This window comes from Pezoporus occidentalis, unplaced genomic scaffold, assembly GCF_034315485.1.
Source record: "Pezoporus occidentalis ecotype Australia unplaced genomic scaffold, CSIRO_AGI_Poc_V1 ctg18, whole genome shotgun sequence".
In the NCBI taxonomy this organism is placed as follows: Eukaryota; Metazoa; Chordata; class Aves; order Psittaciformes; family Psittacidae; genus Pezoporus; species Pezoporus occidentalis.
The window spans coordinates 6,380,205-6,398,072 of record NW_026913640.1 but is presented as its reverse complement, the minus strand read 5'-3'; the positions used below and the strand labels follow the sequence as shown (position 1 = coordinate 6,398,072).

Genomic DNA, 17,868 nt, shown 5'->3' with positions numbered 1-17,868 from the left:
AAAGCACCTTTTATCATCTCCAGTGATTTAGGGGCCTTATTCATCACACAAAGCTTCTTGCTGCCCAAGCAGTGCCCATGCTATCTAGTCTAACAAGTTAGGAGTGCTTGCAAGGTTTAGTTTTTCATATCTGGAGTGGTTCTTAAAGAGGCACCAAAAAGCCATTCAGTTCTAGATTCCACCTACTCAAACCCAAGTAATTTACAGAAGCGCTGTAAAAGTGCAATCTCAGTCTCAAAGTAAGTTCTTAAAATAGACAAGTGACACCAGGAAACCAATGAGGCATGGAATAACACTTCCAGGGCAGCAACTTCTCAGGAAGCCAACAGAGCTGCAGTGGCAGAGAAGAGTTTCATGCTCACATGCCGACAACTGCCAGTTTGTAAGAAGCTCTGTATTGGTCCTATACTGTAAACGAGGAGGGGCAAGAAAAAGCTAAGGAAGTTCAACTCTTCTACTGCATCAGCTGAATCTTTTTGTTCTCAATATTTATGAAAATAGCTTTGCTGCCCTGCATTTAGGATATTAGAGGAAAACTTACCTGGAAAACTCTAGCACGTTAAGAATTTCAAAAGTTTTTTCTTTTCCCAACTACAAAAGAAAGCAAACACTGTAATAAATATAATTTGCAGTACATTCTTACACGTGCAAACACGTAAGGCAGCCAAGCACAATCTTTCCAATACATCCAAGTGCAAATAAAACGTAGTAATAGCTCCCTCTCCTGGCAAAAGTAATGTAGACCCCTATTTAATGAAGGCATTCTAATCTTACTTGAACGTCCAGTACTGTGGCACCCTCCATTTACTATTTTTACACTATTTCAAGGAACTACCGTTTTACTCCAGAATGATAAGCATGCTCTGAAAGTTTATCTGCATATTTGCTTCTTAACAGCTAACAGACATGCTACAGATTGTGAGCATTGTTCCAACTTCGAATAAACATGCCGTGCGGATTTGGTATTACAATAATAACCTTTGTCTGAACTGCTTTACTATCTCTTTTACTTGAATTTACAACCCTATTAGATTATATGTTTTGTGGCAAAAATAAAATGATTTACTAAGGATAAATTCCTGTTATTGCCAACAACTTATTGTTGGAGTTGATGAGCAACCTGAGGAAAGAAAAGGATTTTGAAACACCTTGTCTTTGCCATTCCTGTTGTAGAGCAGATGGAAAAAGCAGTAGGAGTTACTGGAGTGTCAGAACTCCAGTGGTATCTGTAATACATTGTCAAAAAAAGGGCTGTAGCAAAGCCTAATTGCAGTAGTTATGTTCTACAAGGTACATACCAACTCAACAATAACTAAGATCAAAAGTCATCTCCAACCCATGCTACATATACTGCCACTGATGCAGGCAACAAGACATGAATCTGAGAGTGAAAATTTATATCACTGGCTAAAGACTGACCATGTTCCCAACTTGGTATGTATGAGGAGTATAAAACTAGCTCTTGTGGGCCTGGTTCTCCTGCAGAGAAGAGCCTAGATAGCTCTAGATGATGCTGCTTATCCTAAGATCTTCCTCTTAAACTAAGCAGCAGTTTTCTGAGAAGCTGCTAAAAGTTTGTGACAAGCCTTGAAAAGCTGTGTTTTAAGTGCTTTGCCTGGCAGTGTACCAAGAAACTTGAAAGTGAATGCACCTGAGCAGAAGGACAAAAATATATCCATTATTCTTAATAAGCACCCTACTAAGCTGCACCTGTGTAAATCTGGAGTCACTTTAGCTTGGACTGCAAATCCAGTTAGAATGGAGCCCCATGAGCTTGAGACTGCCTGCATCAGCTCTAATCTGTTAATTACACACTTCCGCATACAGAGCTTGTTAAGCAGACACATCTTCTACAGAGTATCTTACTAAGAAAAATTCCATTTTCAGACAAGAACTCAAATATTTCAAAGCACAGTAACCATTAAAGGTAAGTCAGAAAATCTCTACACACATGAATTTCCTTCTAATGTGAGTGTTCTCATCTGTGTTTCCCAGATAACGGAAATATTCTTCAGGCACAATTGCTGTCATTTCCTACATAAGCTCACAAGTTCCAATTGCCCATGCCACACAGAAGGGCAATGGACTTTGCATCTAAAAACAGAGTAAGAACTTTTCCCAGTCTGAAGAAGCCTGGGATGCCACATAGCATCTTAAAGGCTCTGTAAAAGCAAACTCACCAGAACCACAAGAGAAATCTATGTTCTGCATGAGCTTAGAAGCCCATGCTGCGCGTATTTACTACTTACCGCATCAATGATAACAGAATGTGGAGTCCGTCCTGTGAAAACATAACCAAGTTTTTTTGCTCCTTTCACCAAGGCCCCTTCATCTGCCAATGCAAGAAAAGCTTAAGATTACTATAGTATGTAGAAGACATCTGCAAAGCCCATTCTTAAATATGCCACAATGCCAAAACACAGAAACCCCCTTTCCCCATACTCTCCCATCTGTAGGGCTGTTAAGAGTAGCTCTGCACACACTTCCACAAGAATGTTCACATTGTAGTCCTACAAAGGCCATGCAATATCGACTACACAAGCTTCATAATCTGCATAAAACATCCTGAATTACTGAAGCATTGAACTCCACTGTTGTGGACACATGAAAAAGGAGAAATACTTATTCTCAAACCAGGGTCAAAGCTACATTATTCTAAATTCTTAGAACATGTATTTAATCCATTTCCTCCTGTAAAGGTACTAAGTCCAAGTGCTATAGAAATATAACATTGTCTTCTGGAGACTGAACTGGTTAAGTGTCATTAAGAGCTCAAAAAACAACTGAAACCAGAGCAAACTCTTCTAGCTCTAGCAGACAGTTAAACAGCCTCATTAAGAAGCAAGTGGCATTAGGGATAACCCCCATATAGATATATTTAGTGCCAATTCATGCACATAACACCTCTACAGCCTCTTTAGTCTCCCCACAGTTCATCAACGCTGTGACTGACCACAGGTGCCTTACACAGGCTCCTCATCCCACTCTTCAAGCACTCTGAAGTATAAATAAGTGATGCTGCTTCACCATTCAATACATTACTGCAATTCCAGAAACAACCTCAGTTAAAGAGAAATCTGATGGGGAGCAGGGCCCTGTTGTTCCACATTTAGGCCTGCCTACCTCCTTCAATACCTCTGTGCTACCCAAAACAAGGAAGAAATGGGTAAAGAGCAGGCCTGAATAGGGCCAGTATCCTGCTCTTAGATGTACTGTGTCACGTATCAGCACCCTGTACCTGCTTAAACCAAGATGGGAAGATACTAGGAACAAGAAAAATAGTTCACACTCATGCCAGATAAAGTAACTGCTCATGCAGAAACAAATCCATACTTCCATAGATCAGCTGTACACACTGGAAATTTTACTTTTGCCATAGATCAGCTGTACACACTGGAAGTTTTACTTTTGCTTCTCACCCCTGCAGAAAGGCCAGAGTAAAGGGTCTCATGAACACAGAAAGATTGTAAGCCTGACCTAGATCTACGAAAACATCGTGGAATTGATGTTCTTGTAGGGGGCATTTAAAAGCAGCATGCACTGATAACAGAAGATGCCAGATCTACCGCAAGCATCACAGGAGACATCATGCTTTCAAAATCAGTGACCTTTACAGAAATTTCTGGACCTTCCTTCTAACTACTTCTAGTCTCACTCCATTCCTTCCAAAAAAAGGAAACAACCAACCTGGAGAGGAGGCCTGGTAGATTATTTTATTTCCTTGTCTCTCAGGAACAACAGTATGACACACTGCCAGCAGAGTGAGGAACTCCTGTATGTGCACAGCTGTGGGCTAGACAGGACATGAGGAGAGTCAGGTTTAGATTACACACACAGAGACAGCTGCTCACTAACGAAAAAAACCTTAGGTACTACAGACAAAAGAAAAAAAAAAAAACAATTGTTCTCTATTTACAGTAGTTATCCTAGTCCAAGAACATCAATACAGCAGAGTTCAGGGCCAGCTTTAATTAACTAGAATGCTAATGACAAAAATCTCATTTTTATCATTATCAGTTTACTCATTTTTATCATGGGTCAGAGCAACCCCAGGCACAGCTACAGGTTGGGCAGAGAAGAGATTCAGAGCAGCCCTGTGGAGAAGGACTTGGGGGTGTTGGTCAATGAGAAAGTGAACATGAGCTAGCTTCAGTGTGCACTCACAGCCCAGAAAGCCAACCGTATCCTGGGCTGCATCAAAAGGAGCGTGACCAACAGGTTGAAGGAGGTGATCCTGCCCCTCTACTCTGCTCTCGTGAGACCTCACCTGGAGTATTGTGTGCAGTTCTGGTGTCCTCAACATAAAAAGGACATGGAACTGTTGGAACAAGTCCAGAGAAGGGCCACGAGGATGATCAGGGGACTGGAGCACCTCCTGTATGAAGACAGGCTGAGGAAGTTGGGGCTGTTCAGCCTGGAGAAGAGAAGGCTGCGTGGAGACCTCATAGCATCCTTCCAGTACCTGAAGGGGGCCTATAGGGATGCTGGGAGGGACTCTTCATTAGGGACTGTAGTGATAGCGCAAGGGGCAACAGGTTAAAACTTCAACAGGGGAAGTTTAGATTTGCTATAAGAAGGAAGTTCTTTACTGTCAGGGTGGTGAGGCACTGGAATGGGTTGCCCAGGGAGGTTGTGAATGCTCCATCCCTGGCAGTGCTCAAGGCCAGGTTGGACAAAGCCTTGGGTGGCATGGTTTAGTGTGAGGTGTCCCTGCCCATGGCAGAGGGATTGGAAATAGATGATTTTAAGGTCCTTTCCAATCCTAACTATTCTATGATTCTATGATTCCAAGTTGCAGAGAGCTGGGAAGCCAGATCATTTCCCCCTCCCCACACCCAAATATAAAAACATCAGTTTTGTAACAATCCAAGAAGCTTCACATACGCAGATTGTCTCCCACAAGATGCTGATGAAGCAACAGGAAATACTACTTTGGTGGCTTCCACAACAACTTTTAATAGATTGACAGTAACCTCACCAGAATTAAAATCACTGCAACTGCACAATTTATGATGAACATCCAGAGCTGACAGCAGCTGATTAGCCAGCAGAAGGCAATATCATGTGCTCTTCCACAGGAATACATCATCTAACCAAGCAGAAATTTGATCAATGGTCCCTACACATTCAGCATTATGAGAACACATGATATAAAACACTGTTCACAGAATGCAGTTGCCAGCCATCCCTAAGTGCTTAAAGACACACTGGGTCTATGTCATGGTTTAAACCCTAGCCAGACAGCTTGTTCACTCACTCCCAGTGAGTGGTGCCACGCTGGAAGCAATCGAGACACACACACACACACGCCCCCCGGGGGCTCTCCCCTTCCCCACTCCCAAAGGGATGGGGAGGAGAATCAAGAGTGCAACTCCCATGGGTTGAGACAAGAAAAGTCCAGCAACCAATGTACAACACAAATCACCACCGCTACCACCAATGACAACCGTAAGAGAAAATAACAAGGGAAGAGAATACAATACCACCCACCAAGAAACAAGTCCGACCCAGAAGCCCCTGTCCTTCCAGGTAACTCCCAGTTACCCCCCGGGGCATGACGTGCTGTGGTATGGAATACCTCTTTGGTCAGTTTGGGTCAGGTGTCCTGTCTCTGCTTCCTCCTGGCTTCCCCTCCTCCCTGGCAGAGCATGAGCCTCACAAAGTCCTTGGTTTGGGTAAACACTACTTAGCAACAACTGAAAACATCGGTATTATCAGCACTGTTCCCAGGCTGAAGTCAAAACACAGCGCTGCACCAGCTACCAAGGAGAAAAATTGACTGCTACTGCTAAACCCAGGACAGTCTACAACTTAGTAAAGACAGTTTGGCACTTAAACAGCAAACGTCTGATCTGCAAATTCAGGCAGCTACAGTGACTTGGAGTCTCTCATCTCATTCTTCCCTCGTTTCCACCCCTGCTTCTCGCATGGCATTTCTAGTCTCCCAGCAGTCAGAAGTGGTACTCAGCTGTCCAGCTCACAAGCTGCCATACTACTTTCACCCACAGTTCACACAAACCTTTAAGGCGCTTGCCTGAAACAGCTGAAGTGAACACATGCTCCTCTTCACCAACTCTGCTATATCAGTAGCATCCACAGTTGGTGGCACCCATCTCTTACGTCACATCAGCCATTTGCTCAGTGACTGAGTCAGACATGAACTTCACAGCTCTACCTTTGCAGAAAGCCTTAGCTGACTTCACGAACTCAGAGGTTTTGCATACGAAATATCACCTAGTTCCCAAAAGTTTTCATTAGCATAGCATATTTCTGCCTACATACATACTCTGTCTTAACAGAACACTCAAAAGATCAAGAGCATTGCAACAAGCTGTTAGAACAAGGTTGGGCCAAAACCCTGCTATTGCAATATTAAAACCAAGATCAGATGGAGAATATAAGATACTAATAAAAACAGGATCAAAGTTTCCTTAAACAGTTAAAAGATGCTTCTACGTCATTTAATCTGCTGGTGTACTCTTTCTGCCGTTTCACAAAAGAAAGGCTACAATGTTTAAATGAAATTTTTTCAAGTGAAAACCACATGCCACCAAAAATCCTCTGATGTAACAGATTTGGATTATAGGTATTTTTGTAAGAGTATATGCAGCATTACTATCTGAAACGCAGCAGAGTTATTTTTTTAGAACCCTTTAATCACACAGAACTACCAAGACATTAAAACCCCCTCCACTTCCCACTTAGAGGGGCCTGGAAAATGCAATTTCTCACAATTAGGTCAGCAGCATTTACAACTGGCTCTCAGACATGTTAATGCTTTTCTCCCCAGCCAATCCATGTGACAGAAATAAACTCAAAGCTTTATCCTGTCCCAGATCCTATTTCAGGGACAAGACCAAGAACAGGGAAAAACTGTTGATTTTGGGGGGTTTGTTTGTTTTGTTGGGTTTTTTTTCTCCAATATGGTGCCCATGGAGTACAAGAAGGATGCACTGGCAATAGTTAGATTTAATTAGTAGGAAGTAAGTTACTATGTTAGCCACAAAACAACAACATCTAGCAAATTCTGTGTTAACATGTGTAAACAAAGAAGCAAGCACATCAGGAAAAGAGTTTAACAAAAAGACTGAAGATCCAATACTTATTTCTTGTTTTACTCCATATACTCTGTCATTAACATTGAGATAACTGTTTTACACAGGCCCTTTATCTCTGCATACTGAAACTTCTGAATTATATGGTCACACACCACAAACAGTAGCAGCCACAGATTTTTTGACCTGCTGGAGCGCAGAGGCTGTATTAAGAAAATGAACAGATACAATATAACTGGAGTAGTGTGTGAAATGTTAAGTCCACAGCAAATTCCTGGTCAGGAGGTTACTGCTGCTCCATTATTTCCAGTGAAAGCAATGAAAATTTTATCTCCATCTCAAAATGCACAGCCTGTCAGATTCTCCTTTCAGCATCCACTGCTGCAGACCTCTGATGGTGTTCTTATGCTTATTTGACTAGCCCCTTACACACTTTAATACTATGTGCTCTAACAGCTGGAAATAACCTTTCTCCGGTAATGTCAGATTTTAATCCTTCCTATGTATATGTATTTCTGCTTTCAAGCCAGCAATGTAATTTGTTGCTGTCTTGGTATTTTCACAGTTCACAATGTATTATATGGCAGTCTTCCAATTCTATAGCAACGGATCACCAGAGGCCCAGCTGATCATGTCAGCTCCTCCATACAGCTGTCACTTGTTTCCTTTCTATATTGTTCCAGCACTGACATAATATTTGTTGCACTGGATGAATCACAACGGAGCATTCAAATTCCTGCTTCAGAGCTGTGAACAGAAAATTCATCAGTGGCTTCTGTGGTGATATATCCCTTGCAACACACCAAATTGAACCCCAGCACAAAACAGAATTCCCACAGGTTAACTGATTCTGCTTTATTGCTAATTTTCTTTCCTCTTCTAGAACACGTTTCTGCCATTTTAGTACTCAGACTCTTACTGATGGTCTCCGAGACATTCCTTGCCTGTTCATTTGTTAAGTTCAGCTCTGTTTCTTCCCACCCCCTGTTTTTTCCTTTTCCATTTATCTGTAGCAGGAACAAAGTTTGCACATTTTAGTCTCTTGTTCAGCTGTCCACAGGCAGCTCTCATTCTCCCCCTACTTTTCCTCCCTGTGTGCAAGCTATTGCTTCTCTCGTTTTCAAAGACCCATGAAGTACCTGGTGTACAACCATCTACACCAGTGAGATACTCCACTGGCTAAACTTACTTTGCATGCTGCTCCTTACAAACTGAGAACTACAGACTCATTAAGACGCAGTACCATATTTCTGGAAGCAGTTTCCAGGTTACCTACAAGCATTATCTACCCTGAAAGCAAAGTTTCCCTATCTAGGTGGGACAGCATTATCCATTATCAGCCAGGGTACAGACCATTGGTCAGGAAGCTCATCACAAGTTTTCATCCTTTCGTGTTCCCCCTCATTCAGGGGAAACAAGACACCAAGTCAAAACTCAGCCTTTTGGGGAATAATCTCTGCTCTGCAGAGCTGTATCTCTGCACATTTGTCACATGTCCTTATCTGGGCCTCCTCACTCTGAAGACAAACTGCATTATTCTGCCAACTGTTCAGTCTGATAAAGTTACAAGGAAGTTGAATAAATAGCGTGACATGCAATTCCCTTTTTATTTGCAGCAGCATCCGATCAGTGCCTCCATTCACTGTATTACCAGATGAGCAGAACTGACAGGTTTTTAAGTGAATGGGCAGTGGGATATTAAGACATAATGCAACAATTTGAACTTCCTCCTTTGCATAAATGTGACACATTCTGCTACAGACAGCTAGAAAAATACTTATCTACTTCATTACCAGAGAGAATTATGACTCACCATCTTAAAAAGATGCAAGCTTCCTACTGTTTTATTCATTAATCTATCTGGGGAGCAGTGTGAGGATCCAGCCATGTTGGGCACCTCCAGAACATTAAAGCTGGTAAGGCTGGAGGACATAGACTCAAAGGAAATATTAACCAGCATTTGAATATCAGAGTTAAATGCAAGCTTATCTTGTTCAAAACCACTAAAATAGGGCCTATAATTAAAGGTACTGCATTGTACTTCAGAGAAAGAAAAGCATCAAAGTCTCATGCACACTAAGGGCAAAAGCAGAAGAGTGAAAAGTATTTCTTATGAAGCTGTACCAATTGTGAGTTGTTAAACAGAAAGTCTGGACAGTCTTCAGGAAACTGTTACTTTTCTGAACTAAAGCCTCCCAGAGGTTCTCGCCACCCTAGGTCCTTTACCCCTCCTGTATTTTAAATTCCAGTTTTCATCCCAGATACCAGTGCTACACTTTCCTGGTTCTGCCTTCCTAAGGAATTAAGAATCAGCTGATGATAGGTGTCGCAAAAACAAGCAGACACATTAGAGAGATCCAGAACGATCGCTTTCACTGAGGTGAAGCCTCAACACGAGCACAACAGCTATCTCTTCTGCCTGGCCATCTGCTAAACTACTCATCACGCATGCGGAACCTATTCATGCATCTGCAGCTATACCACATGTTTGCTGCTTCTTGCCCAAGTGGTAATTTGGGGGCCACAGAAAAAAGTTTGTATGCAAAGTGGAATTAGTAGAGGAAGTTCAGAGATAATCCAGGGAGACAGAGGAGCCTAGGATGAGATTCAAATCCTTTCACTTCTTGACCTCCTTCCTTGCACTCCTATCATCAGGGTAAAAAAAATAACCCCACAGCAAACAGAGATCTGTGCCGAGTTTATTCACAGCACATTTGCAATTCACAAGCACCAAGATAAGACCATCAAACATTCTTTTAACTCTCAGGAAATAACTGACCTCTTATTCTAATAAAAGAGTTTACACCATTTTCCCTACAGAAACAAGCCAGTGATCACACTCCTGGTGCAGCTGCACAGTTCATCCAACAGAAGCTGTTACAAAGAAAAAGCACAGGCAGACAAATCTAGGTACTTTCTTCCACATTAAAATCCCAGAGAAACGTCCACATGTTTTCAAGACAGCTTATTTTTCCTTGGAACGTTTCCTACAGGGCAATAATTCTTTGACTGTTACTCAAGTGTGGAATTGGCCATCAGTCAGTCCTTACACACCAGTGGCCCAGAAGAGCTATGAAATTTAGGTGATGCAGGATGCTAGCAATCTTCCTAGCAGATGGAAGATAGTCTCATGAGAACAAGTACATGATTTTTTATTTTCAACCTGGAAAAAGAATTACTTGGCACTGAGACAACTCTAAACTAACACTTGCAACTGAACTGAAGAAAACATCTTCAAGACCAGAGCAATAAGCACTTAATGAGTGTTCAGAGAGATCACATTGACAGCTTCAGCTGCAAAAGGGCAAATGTTTAAAGTGAATTCATTGCTTACGTGAGGACTGCACCATCTAACACCATAAGGCAGTTTGTGCTTATCACTGCAGTTCACTAAATGAGTGGAGATAGTCAGACATGCAGATTGCATCTGCAGCTATTTCCTAGCTATGAAAACTAAAGCACTAAGGTAGAAGGAAACAGTTTATATACCTTAACAGCTAAAATGCAAAAAGCTAGAAATATGTGACTGTTTCCTCCCCCATTACCCTGGAATCCAGCCTTTGTCTCACTGACGCAGTTTGACAAAAAGACCCTAACTTTCTATGCAAACTGTTGCACATAATCCTTACAGTCTAACAGCTTGAGCTACATCACCACTTGTCTGTGGGTGGCATCCACCCCTCCAGTACAGTCCAGCTCTGAAAGATATCTTTGGCCTACACAAAATACCCCCTTAAGTCTTGCCAGCCAGAAGTTTCCCCAACTATTATCTGAGGGATGAGTTCACACAGTGTGCTCAGCCTAATAGTCAGCTGTGCAATGACAACAGTATTTATGTACTCAAGTTGCCAGCCAAAAGTAAACTTGACACATAAGGGTTCAACATGTAAAGAACAAAGACTTCTGAGCTGTCTATATTAATTAAAACCTAAGGAAGCTACCAAAATCATTTATTTGCCTGCTACAATAGCTATCTATCTCCCAAAGGAGAAGCTCTAGCCAGAGAGGATCAAAGTCCTAGAGATAGCCCAAAGTTAAGGGGCCATCTCAAGGCTAGATGAGAAACTCCATATCACAGCCCATTTGATGTAAGTCCCTTCTGCCGAGTCTATTAAGGTACCAAAGCACTGTTCTATAGAGGTGCCTAAAGCAACAGCCTGCAAGAAAGAGCTCAAACACTTCACCTGCATGCTACACCTAAGCTAGTAACCTTCCACTCGGAATGAGTAGCCATACATGAACAGAACAACTGAAGAGGAGGCAACCCAAATCTTGGCTGCAAGTGAAGCCCAGTGGGAAATCCTTCCAGTGCAGCTGATTACAAAAGCCACACTGGAAACCAATACATTGTCTGGGGAGGGATACCCTTCTGAAAGCTACAGTACAGGAGCCATCTTCAGGCTCTATCATCCTGAGGAAAACGTAGTGCCACACAAAGCAATTAAATATTCCTTCAGGCATTTACACCATGCTTCATTTCAGGTTCTTAGGTATTGTAAAGCAAAAACAGAAAGCAAAAGCTTCGCTACACACAAACAGGATGTTGTAACAGTTGTAGATGCTCATGCTAAACCAGCCCAGTTACAGTTCTATTGTCTAAGGAGAGCAATTGGCTCAGTTTGTGCTTGCCAGTGCCCTGATCCCCCCACACAAGACAGTTTCTGCAGAAGAGAAGGGTCATGTTATTTTGCAAGCAACTTGAATTGTCTACTCAGACATTTCACAGCTGCATGGTTTCCAAACAAGCAATGCACTGTCTCCCTCCCAAGGACTAGGTCCCTTCAGGACACAGCCGGTGTGGCTGAGATTACTAATCACCAAGTCTCAGGATAAACTTAAACTTGCAATTAAGTCCTACCTCTAACATCCTTTACACAGTTGGAATTCCCAACGTTTGCAAGTAAGTCTCACATGAGAGCCACCATGAAATGCTCTAGATTACTTTAAAAAAATGCTATTTATGGGCATTTCAACACTCTAAATATTGTAATTTTTCTAAAGAAAAGCTATCTACCATTATTTGCTACAAGAAATTATCTTTCAAATACACCAATATCTATGAGGCTGGTTTATAGCTTGCTGGTATCCATACCAGCACCACTGTTTAATTCAGTATTAAGACAAGTGGGCAGAAAGGCATTGGAAGAAGCTATTCTGTTTCCTTTTTACCCCCTCTGCACTTGCATGACACACCCATACAGCAAACTTGAACACACAAGTAGATTTGTTCAGCATTTAATCCCATAGCAACCTAGAATAAGGTATTTAAAATACATGATATCCAAAGAGTAGACTTACATGGTCATTTTCAATGTTTTGCAGCAGTCTTGGGTCATCAAATTCACATGATTCACTGGTAGGAGGAGGTAGCTGGCTGCAGAGCAAGACAAGCATGTGCAAATGTAAGTAGCAACATTTCCTATCTGACTACATTTACTTTGTTAGGTAGCAAAACCAAAGTGAGATTCCACTGTCCTTGCAAGTGTTGTGAAAAGATCATATGAGTATTGCAAAGTGCTGACAATTAACAACAATTTCTTCAGAACACCAGCAATAAACCCAAAATGGCTATGCCTGAAAGTATATTTAAGAAGACCCAAGTGTCAACACAACTCCTAGGGACAGATGTAGCACAAACAGCTTCTAAGTGTACTTGAAATACACTGATTTCAAGATGACTTACTTTTAAAATAGATCAAAGATCAATACCCCTAAACTTCTTCTCTGTTTAGTGAGTTCTGCTTCAAGTTGATCCCTGGAGGATTTTAAGCTTGACTATTCCAAGTTAGTACCTGGAAGAAACTCTTACACGGAACTGACTAGAAAAGAAGTGTACTGGGAGAGAAAAGATGGCAATGAAGGAAATAGCAATATATTGGAAGATAAGAAAGGCACCCACAGAAATTACATGTCAGCAGAAGTAGCAACCCATCAGATCACCTTCCTAAAAGGTGATCATAAAAGTGAGCTGCACGAGTGGAGAAGCCTAACTCAGTTCATCAGAAACCGGCCTTATAACAGCATTCAGAGTCTACCTGTTTCTAGTGTGGGAACTCAAGTTTTTAGCTATACTTGTCATTCAAAGTCACATCAACCCTCCCTAGCTCTTCCATAGCTTCCTGTTATTCTGAACATGCTACAGAAACACCTGTATAACTCTTCTAGGTTTCATCTGCTTTTTGTAGAATTGGACAGACCCTTCACCTCTATTCATGAAATCTCTGAATAAAGAGGAGTGGGATTCTCTTGCCATGAGACACCTCCATATCAAGCCCTTTTTCCAGTTCAATTATGAAAACATAGTATAATGTTCCTTTTCTTCTCCTTGTCAGGTTTGAGCTTAGTGATTGCAGAGTAATATCAATTATAAATAAGCACTGCACTGGTATACATCAAAGCCACACCAGCCACTGACTACCCCTCACCCCCCTTCACCCACTATCTCTCTAAGCAGAAGAGAAGATCCATCACCACCCACCAGCTTGGCATTAGGCTCCTGCTGAAAGAGCGTTTTACTCAAACACATTGCTCCCTTGGGCTTCTTCCAATCCCAAATTGGAAAGTAGTCTTTATATAGATTGTTCCCACTCTGCTATACAGAACATAAACATTTTGGAATATATTTACCTGAAGTCTTCTGATGAACGTTCTCTTTCCAGCTCAGGAAAGTGACTGAGTGGTAGAAAAAAAGATAAAAAACAACATTTATTCCACTCTGCAAACCAAAAAATAGGTAGAAGGCAAAGATCAATGCATCATCACACAATCATATACTGGAACCATGGGTTCAGCTGCACATACATTTGAATCAAGTTTTCTATCTTTTGAGGTATCTAATTTAACTACCATGAAACTCAAACATTAATTTGCACAGATTTCTTAAGACCAACCTTTTAAAACTAAGCAGAAACAAAGATCTAGTATTCAAGACTCAAAACGTAATGCTGGCCTGACTACTCAAAGGGAACCTTTTGACAGAAGCAGAACAAAACCAGCGAGTATCCCTCCTGTGCAAGGAATATTAAACTCTACAATTACAGTTGTAATAAAATCCTGTCTCACTTGAAGAAGTCACAGAAACATGGCTGACAATTCCTACCCATTGACTGCATCATCTTCTCTCTGAAAGAGTCAGATTATTTAGAACTTTTAGTTTAGTTTTCATCACGACCAGACATGTGAGAAAGCAAATCATATTCACTTCGTGTGAAGTACTCCCCAGGTTTGCATCCCATCATTTATGTTGCAGGACATGAAAATGAAAGCTATCAACTGAGACCACTATCAACTGAAGAACATAGTAATGCTGTTCTGATACAAAAGTATGTACTGGTTAATAAGCACACATTAAGCTAATGAGTTCATAAAAAAGTCATACCTACCCATATGTCACTCCAGCAATACTACATTTCTTGAAGTTCATGATGTTGCATGTTAGAGTACCCGTTTTATCAGAAAACAGGTATTTTACCTGAAAAATAAAAAATAAAAATAAAAAAAAAATCTAACTTACAACTTGTAATATAAGAAAACTCAGAGTGGAAAATGGCATCAAGAAAATTCTGTAAGACATACGGACCACGTGTCACAGCAGTGGCCAGTGCAGGATTACTACAACTTGTTTTGTCCTACCAAAGCTACAGGAAATTAACCAATACAGTTTTTTAATGGCATTGTTTCTTCTTTGTCTCTTAATTCAAAAAGGCTCAAATAGTAGTTAACAATTGCCAAGGCTCCAGTGTTGTCAAAATAGATGCACTTGCTTGTGCTAGTTGAACAGCCACCAAATTTCTGAACTGTACTATCACCAAAGAGCATAACTGGAAATTAAAACCAAGATACTTACAGATTGTCAAAGAATGATTGGAATTTAACACAAAGAAATTCAGTGTTCCAAAGAACACCGAATTTATTTGGGGATTTCCCTCCATCAACAGTACTGTGCAAAGAATATCCTAGAGTAAATTTAAGTGGTAATCTGCAGGCAAACAAACTGGTCACGAGCAATCCTGAAGTGCAAGATGCACAGCCACAGTCAGTGCTGCCCAAGCTAGTATTGCCTTAATGGAAACCAGTGACTTTTAGCTACTCCTGCAAATGGTGGATGAGCCGACCAGGAGAGGAGTGCTGCTGGATCTCATCCTCACTAACAAGGAGGGTCTGGTTGAAGCAGTAAGGGTTGAGGGCTGCCTTGGTTGCAGCGACCACGAGATGGTGAAGTTCAGGATCTTGTGTGGTAGGACTAGTAGAATACCAAGTAGAATTGCAACCCTGGACTTTAGCAGGGCAAACTTTGGCCTTTTCAAGCAATTGCTAGGGGAAATCCCATGGGCAAGGCTGCTTGAAGGAAAAGGGGCCCAAGATAGTTGGTTGACATTCAAGGACTGCTTTTTCCGTGCTCAAGATCGGAGCATCCCGACACGTAGGAAGTCAAGGAAGAGGGCCAAGAGACCTGTGTGGCTAAATAGGGAATTGCTGGGTATGCTCAAGTGGAAGAGGAGAGTTTACAGGTCATGGAAGGAGGGGCTGGCCACTTGGGAGGAATATAAGGCTGCTGCTAGGGGATGTAGGAAGGCAGCTAGGAGGACTAAGGCTTCCTTAGAATTAAACCTGGCAAGAAGGGTCAAGGACAGCAAAAAGAGCTTTTTCAAGTACATGGCAGACAAAACTAACACCAGAGGCAATGTAGGCCCACTGATGAACGGGATGGGTGCCCTGGTGACAGAAGATGCAGAGATGGCAGAGTTACTGAATGCCTTCTTTGTCTCTGTCTACTCTGCTGCAGGCAGTCCTGAAGAGCCCTATACCCCTGAGACCTTAGATGAAGTCAGGTCGACGGAGCGACTTGCCTTAGTCGATGAGGAATGGGTTAGAGATCAGTTGAGCAATCTGGACGTCCATAAATCCATGGGTCCAGATGGGATGCACCCGCGGGTGCTGAGGGAACTGGCGGAAGTCATTGCTAGACCACTCGCCATCATCTTTACCAAGTCCTGGGAAACGGGAGAGGTGCCTGAGGACTGGAGGAAGGCAAATGTCACTCCGGTCTTCAAAAAGGGCAAGAAGGAGGACCCGGGTAACTATAGACCGGTCAGCCTCACCTCCATCCCTGGGAAAGTGATGGAACACCTTGTCCTTGGTGCCATCTTAAAGCATATCAAGGATAAGAGGGTTATGAGGGGCAGTCAACATGGCTTCACCAGGGGGAAATCATGTTTGACCAATCTCTTAGCCTTTTATGAGGAAATAACACGGTGGATGGATGATGGCAGAGCGGTGGATGTGGTCTACCTTGACTTCAGCAAAGCATTTGACACAGTCTCCCACAGCATCCTCACGGCTAAATTGAGGAAGTGTGGACTGGATGACCAGGTAGTGAGGTGGACTGCGAACTGGCTGAAGGAGAGAAGCCAGAGAGTTGTAGTCTATGGGGCGGAGTCTAGTTGGAGGCCTGTAACTAGTGGAGTGCCTCAAGGGTCAGTACTGGGACCGGTATTATTTAATATATTCATCAATGATTTAGATGAGGGAATTGAGTGTACTATCAGCAAGTTTGCTGATGACACTAAGCTGGGAGGAGTGGCTGACACGCCAGAAGGCTGTGCTGCCATCCAGCGAGACCTGGACAGGCTGGAGAGTTGGGCAGGGAATAACTGGATGAAATATAACAAGGGAAAGTGTAGAGTCCTGCATCTGGGCAGGAACAACCCCAGGTTCCAGTATAGGTTGGGGAACGACCTGCTAGAGAGCAGTGTAGGGGAGAGGGACCTGGGGGTCCTAGTGGACGACAGGATGACCATGAGCCAACACTGTGCCCTTGTGGCTAAGAAGGCCAATGGCATCCTGGGATGTATTAGAAGGGCGGTGGTTAGTAGGTCGAGAGAGGTTCTCCTTCCCCTCTACTCTGCCCTGGTGAGACCCCATCTGGAATATTGTGTCCAGTTCTGGGCCCCTCAGTTCAAGAAGGACAGGGACCTGCTGGAGAGAGTCCAGCGCAGGGCAACTAAGATGATTAAGGGAGTGGAGCATCTCCCTTATGAGGAAAGACTGAGGGAGCTGGGTCTTTATAGTTTAGAGAAGAGGAGACTGAGGGGTGACCTTATAAGTGTCTATAAATATATAAAGGGGGAGTGTCACGAGGATGGAGCCAGGCTCTACTCAGTGGCAAACAATGATAGGACAAGGGGTAATGGGTGCAAACTGGAACACAAGAGGTTCCACTTAAACTTGAGAAGGAACTTCTTCTCAGTGAGGGTGACGGAACACTGGAACAGGCTGCCCAGGGAGGTTGTGGAGTCTCCTTCCCTGGAGACATTCAAAGCCCGCCTGGACACATTCCTGTGTAACGTTATCTAGGTGTTCCTGCTATGGCAGGGGGATTGGACTAGATGATCTTTTGAGGTCCCTTCCAATCTCCAGCATACTGTGATACTGTAACTTGGAAATAACCTAGCATAGCAAAATAACTTTCTGAAGCATTAACAGACTCAAGATTCCCACTTTCAACAGGCCACAACAAACCAAAATTATCTGCAAGGTAAATTCCATGGTGTTTTACCTCCGCACCATGTAAGATTTTGAACCAACAGGTAGGAAGGGACAGGAGGATAGCTAATATAGGCTTTCACAACTTAAAGACCAAAATATTTTGCCTAGGATTGCAAAAAGCTTTTCCTCAATATTTGCAATTCAGTTCAAGACACTGAATACACTATTACTGAAGTGATCTTTCAAGCTTTTCACTACAGTGCTTCTTAATACAGCATTGGAAACAGCTTGTGCAAGTTAGAAGTCAAAGTGGGTACCCAAACAT

At 42.5% G+C, this 17,868-nt stretch overlaps 1 protein-coding gene across 4 annotated transcripts in view; it reads right to left on the bottom strand.

Moving 5' to 3' along the window:
* The window catches only part of ATP8A2 (ATPase phospholipid transporting 8A2), a 325,549-nt gene that overhangs the window by 242,368 nt on the left and 65,313 nt on the right, over window positions 1–17,868 (bottom strand). For all 4 annotated transcript variants that reach the window (XM_062615166.1, XM_062615167.1, XM_062615168.1 and 1 more), the window contains 6 exons: window positions 14,438–14,526; window positions 13,683–13,727; window positions 12,354–12,429; window positions 3,688–3,793; window positions 2,250–2,332; window positions 542–591 (listed from right to left, as the gene is read on the bottom strand). In XM_062615166.1, coding sequence (XP_062471150.1) covers window positions 542–591; window positions 2,250–2,332; window positions 3,688–3,793; window positions 12,354–12,429; window positions 13,683–13,727; window positions 14,438–14,526 — 449 coding nt within the window. The remainder of the gene's footprint in view (window positions 1–541; window positions 592–2,249; window positions 2,333–3,687; window positions 3,794–12,353; window positions 12,430–13,682; window positions 13,728–14,437; window positions 14,527–17,868) is intronic.